The sequence below is a fragment of the Pteropus vampyrus genome, unplaced genomic scaffold (genome assembly GCF_000151845.1).
Source record: "Pteropus vampyrus isolate Shadow unplaced genomic scaffold, Pvam_2.0 Scaffold53, whole genome shotgun sequence".
Classification (NCBI taxonomy): domain Eukaryota; kingdom Metazoa; phylum Chordata; class Mammalia; order Chiroptera; family Pteropodidae; genus Pteropus; species Pteropus vampyrus.
Window position 1 is genome coordinate 7376699 of NW_011888834.1, and position 3356 is coordinate 7380054.

Genomic DNA, 3356 nt, shown 5'->3' on the forward strand with positions numbered 1-3356 from the left:
TTCCTTTTTTTAATAACAGCTTTGTGGTGCTCTAACTCACAGACCATGGAATTCAGCCGCTGAAAGTGTACACTTCACTGGGTTTTAGTTCATTTATGAAGCTGTGTGCATTCATCACCACGTCCCATTTTAGAACGTATTCATCACTCCCCAAAGAAACTCCGTTTCCTTCAGCAGTCACCCCCCCCCCCACTTCCCCTCACCCCTCCCCTAATCCCAGGCAGTCGTCACTCTGCTTTCCATCGTCGTGGATCTGCCCGTTCTGGACCTTCCACATAAGTGGAATACAGTATGTGGTGCTCTGTGCCCGGCTCTTTCCACTTAGCTTAATGTTCTCAAGGTTCACCCATTTTGTAGCCTGTGTCAGCACTTCATTCCCTTTCCTCAGATCGATTTTTTTTACTGGCGTTCAGAGCCCCTACTCTGGGACCACAAACCATTGCTCCAACAGCTCCTTTTCTTCATAACCCTTCAACTATTTAAATATTGCAAATCTTGGAAGCTCATGGTTTCTTCACGTTTCCATTCTCCTCCTCTCCCTTATGCCTCTCTCTTTACATCTCCATCCTTCACTCAAACCCAGGGGCGCAGAAAGAGCCAAGCAGTGAGCACTGCCTTTATCGGCTCAGCCCTGGAAGTCCGCAGTGCTGCAGGCTTGGCCATGAACGCCTGTGGCAGCAGCTCTTTAGCCCCCAGCGTCTCCTGCACCACAACCTATAATTCTTCCCTAAGGTTCTGCAGCTTTTCTTTTTTAAGCGGGAGACAATTTACAAGTCCTGGATTGGGGGACAGTTTTGCTCTGGAAGGGAACATAGAGATAATCTAGTCCTGCCCCCTTGTTGTTCAGGAGGGAAAATCAAACGTGCCAAAAGGTTACGTGGCTTGTCCAAGGTATTTCCACAAGGTATTTCTAGAGCCACTGGGGGAGCCTCGAGGCCTGAGGGCACCAACCCCAACCCTGCCTAAGGACTGGGAGCATGTTCTAGGTATAGTCCTAGAGCCATGCTTGCCTGGCCCAGGGGGACGCTTCCATGCCACCTCCCGATGTCCCTTTTCAGTGGTTTCCTGGGGCAGGGGAGCAGCCTCCGGATGGTGAGGGCGCTAACCCAAGCTCCCCGCCCTTTTAGGGGACAGCCCTGGGAGAACGTGGAGAGTCCTGTGTAGCTAGGTTCTCTGTGTCCCCAGAAGCCGCCTTCAGAGGCTGTCAGCCTTCCCCGCCAGCCCTGGGCCTGTGCTCACTGGGCCTTGCTCATTAAAGCATGGAGATGGTGCCAGGCAACGGCCCAGACTCCTGGGCTCTGTGCTCCTTCCCCTGCAGAAACTTTGCTCCTCCTGGGAAGACTGATTCAATGCAGAGCTGGTTCCTGCTGGGGTCTGTAGCGTAGTCATCTACTAAAAGCTTTCCTATTTTTATTCCCTGATCTGCCCCCGCCTAGAGGTCCCCTAAACTGGTATCGAAACATTGACAGGAACTGGAAATGGGGCTGCAAAGGCACGAAGCGGAAGGTGAGTGCTGGTTCGGTGTTGCCCCTCCCCACCATGGGCCCCCTCGGGCTTTCTGTTCGCTGACTACTTTGCCCTTGGGTCAGAGCTAGGGGTGGACAGACTGACCTGCTGGCTTCCTCCTTTCCGTCCTCTCCCTCTGGGCTTTTGGGAGTGCCTCCACTCGTGTTTGCCCTCGTGACCTCTTACTGTTGCTTCTCGTGGAATGGTAGGGGGTAGTGTCAGAGCCAGGGTCTGTCCATGTGACTGCCGCATCTGTCTGGAAGGTCCAGGGCTCCTGGCGGTGCCCCGGCCCAAGGCAGTGGGTGTTCCAGGGCGACTAGGATCGTGGAGCCCCCAATCCTCAGAAGGAGCATTAGGTTCTCAATGGGGAGGGGCTTTAGCCTCAAGCTTTGTCACCTTGACCAAGTCAGTCTGAATCTGTTTTCTCTTTGTCAGGCAGAAGATGGTTTCCAGTCTTTGGGTCTGTGAGGGGAGTAATGAGGTCCCGGGACAGTTTACATTCGAAATGTTCAGAACTCAAGGGAAATTGCATTTTCACGTTCCTCAGCTCACTCAGTACCCTGGTTATCTCACTGATTTACTCAAATGTGAATGCCCTCTACATGTCAGGCACTGTTCTAGGCTGTAGAGATACCAGCTGAATAAAACAGATCAGCTGCTGACCTCGTGGGTCAGGTCTGAAGGCAGACAGTATCGAACACAGTGGTTAAGAGCAGGCTGGGCAGCAAGTTGGCCTGGGGTCTAATCCCTGTGTGACCTCAGACAAGACACTTAACCACTCTGTTCTCTATTGCCACTTCTCTCAGATGGAAATGACAAGAATAGTGCCTACTTCATAGAGCTGTGTAAGGATAAAATGGGTTAATGCGTGTAACATGCTTAGAACAGTGCCTAGCACATATAGTAGTTCAATTAATGCTCATTATCTCTATCATCACTCTAATCTGTGATTGACAAAAATTACAAAACTGCAGTTTGATAGGCAAAACCCCTCAGAGCATGGAGGGACATAATGAAGCTCTGGGAAGGTGCGCGTCGATGGCGCTGAGACTGGGAACCCCTCCTGCGGTTACCTTCCAGATCGTCCTCCCCTCCCACCTTCTCCCATGTTCCCACTGCCAGGTCACATGTTGACTTGGAACAATCTAGAGTTTACACACCCCACAGCAGCCTCAGGATGAGCATTGGCAACAAAAGCACTTCTGAACGTCCCCCGCTTCTTCATCATTCGGAGGGGGCAGTGCAGTGAGAAGCACATAGTTCTGCCTATGGATAAAAAACAGTGCAAACTCCTTAATCAGGGACAAACTGGAGCTGTCAGTTATAATGGTAGAGTGATAACAGAATGAATGGAGGCTTCCTTGGCCTCACAGTGCCTCATTCATCAGTAGATAAAATAGATAAAAGGAAAGCCATTTTGCTGCCTCTGATGCCACATGGATAATGGTTGTGGCTGATCCATACACTGTAGGGTCCTGGCTGCCCTTTTTAAGCATTCATTTAATGCAGAGAAAAGTAATATTGATCTCCATTCAAGGACATCTTTCCTCCTTTCTGGTGCCATCGTTTGGTTCCAAGAATATGAGTCACACAGAGTGGACCAGCATGCACGTTCTTTATACACTCACACGCGCACAGATACACCCGTGTTGGTCCCTACACCGCGAAGCCCATCTACATTAGAAAAACCCAGTCTTTTCCTCCTCTGTGTCTCCTTCACACAAAACACTTCACTTCTGACACTTCTGGTCACCAAACGTGTGAAGGTTTTCCCCCACCAAGCAATTCTCTGTAATACCAGCTGGTGTCCTACAATTTCACTCTGTTCTAATACTATTTACCTGGAGATA

General features: G+C 50.4%; 1 protein-coding gene across 1 annotated transcript in view; it reads left to right on the forward strand.

The window, feature by feature from the left end:
* EPHX2 (epoxide hydrolase 2) overlaps window positions 1-3356 on the forward strand; it is a 55416-nt gene that overhangs the window by 47212 nt on the left and 4848 nt on the right. The window contains exon 15 of the mRNA XM_023530770.1: window positions 1437-1506. Within this exon, the coding sequence (XP_023386538.1) occupies window positions 1437-1506 (70 nt within the window). The remainder of the gene's footprint in view (window positions 1-1436; window positions 1507-3356) is intronic.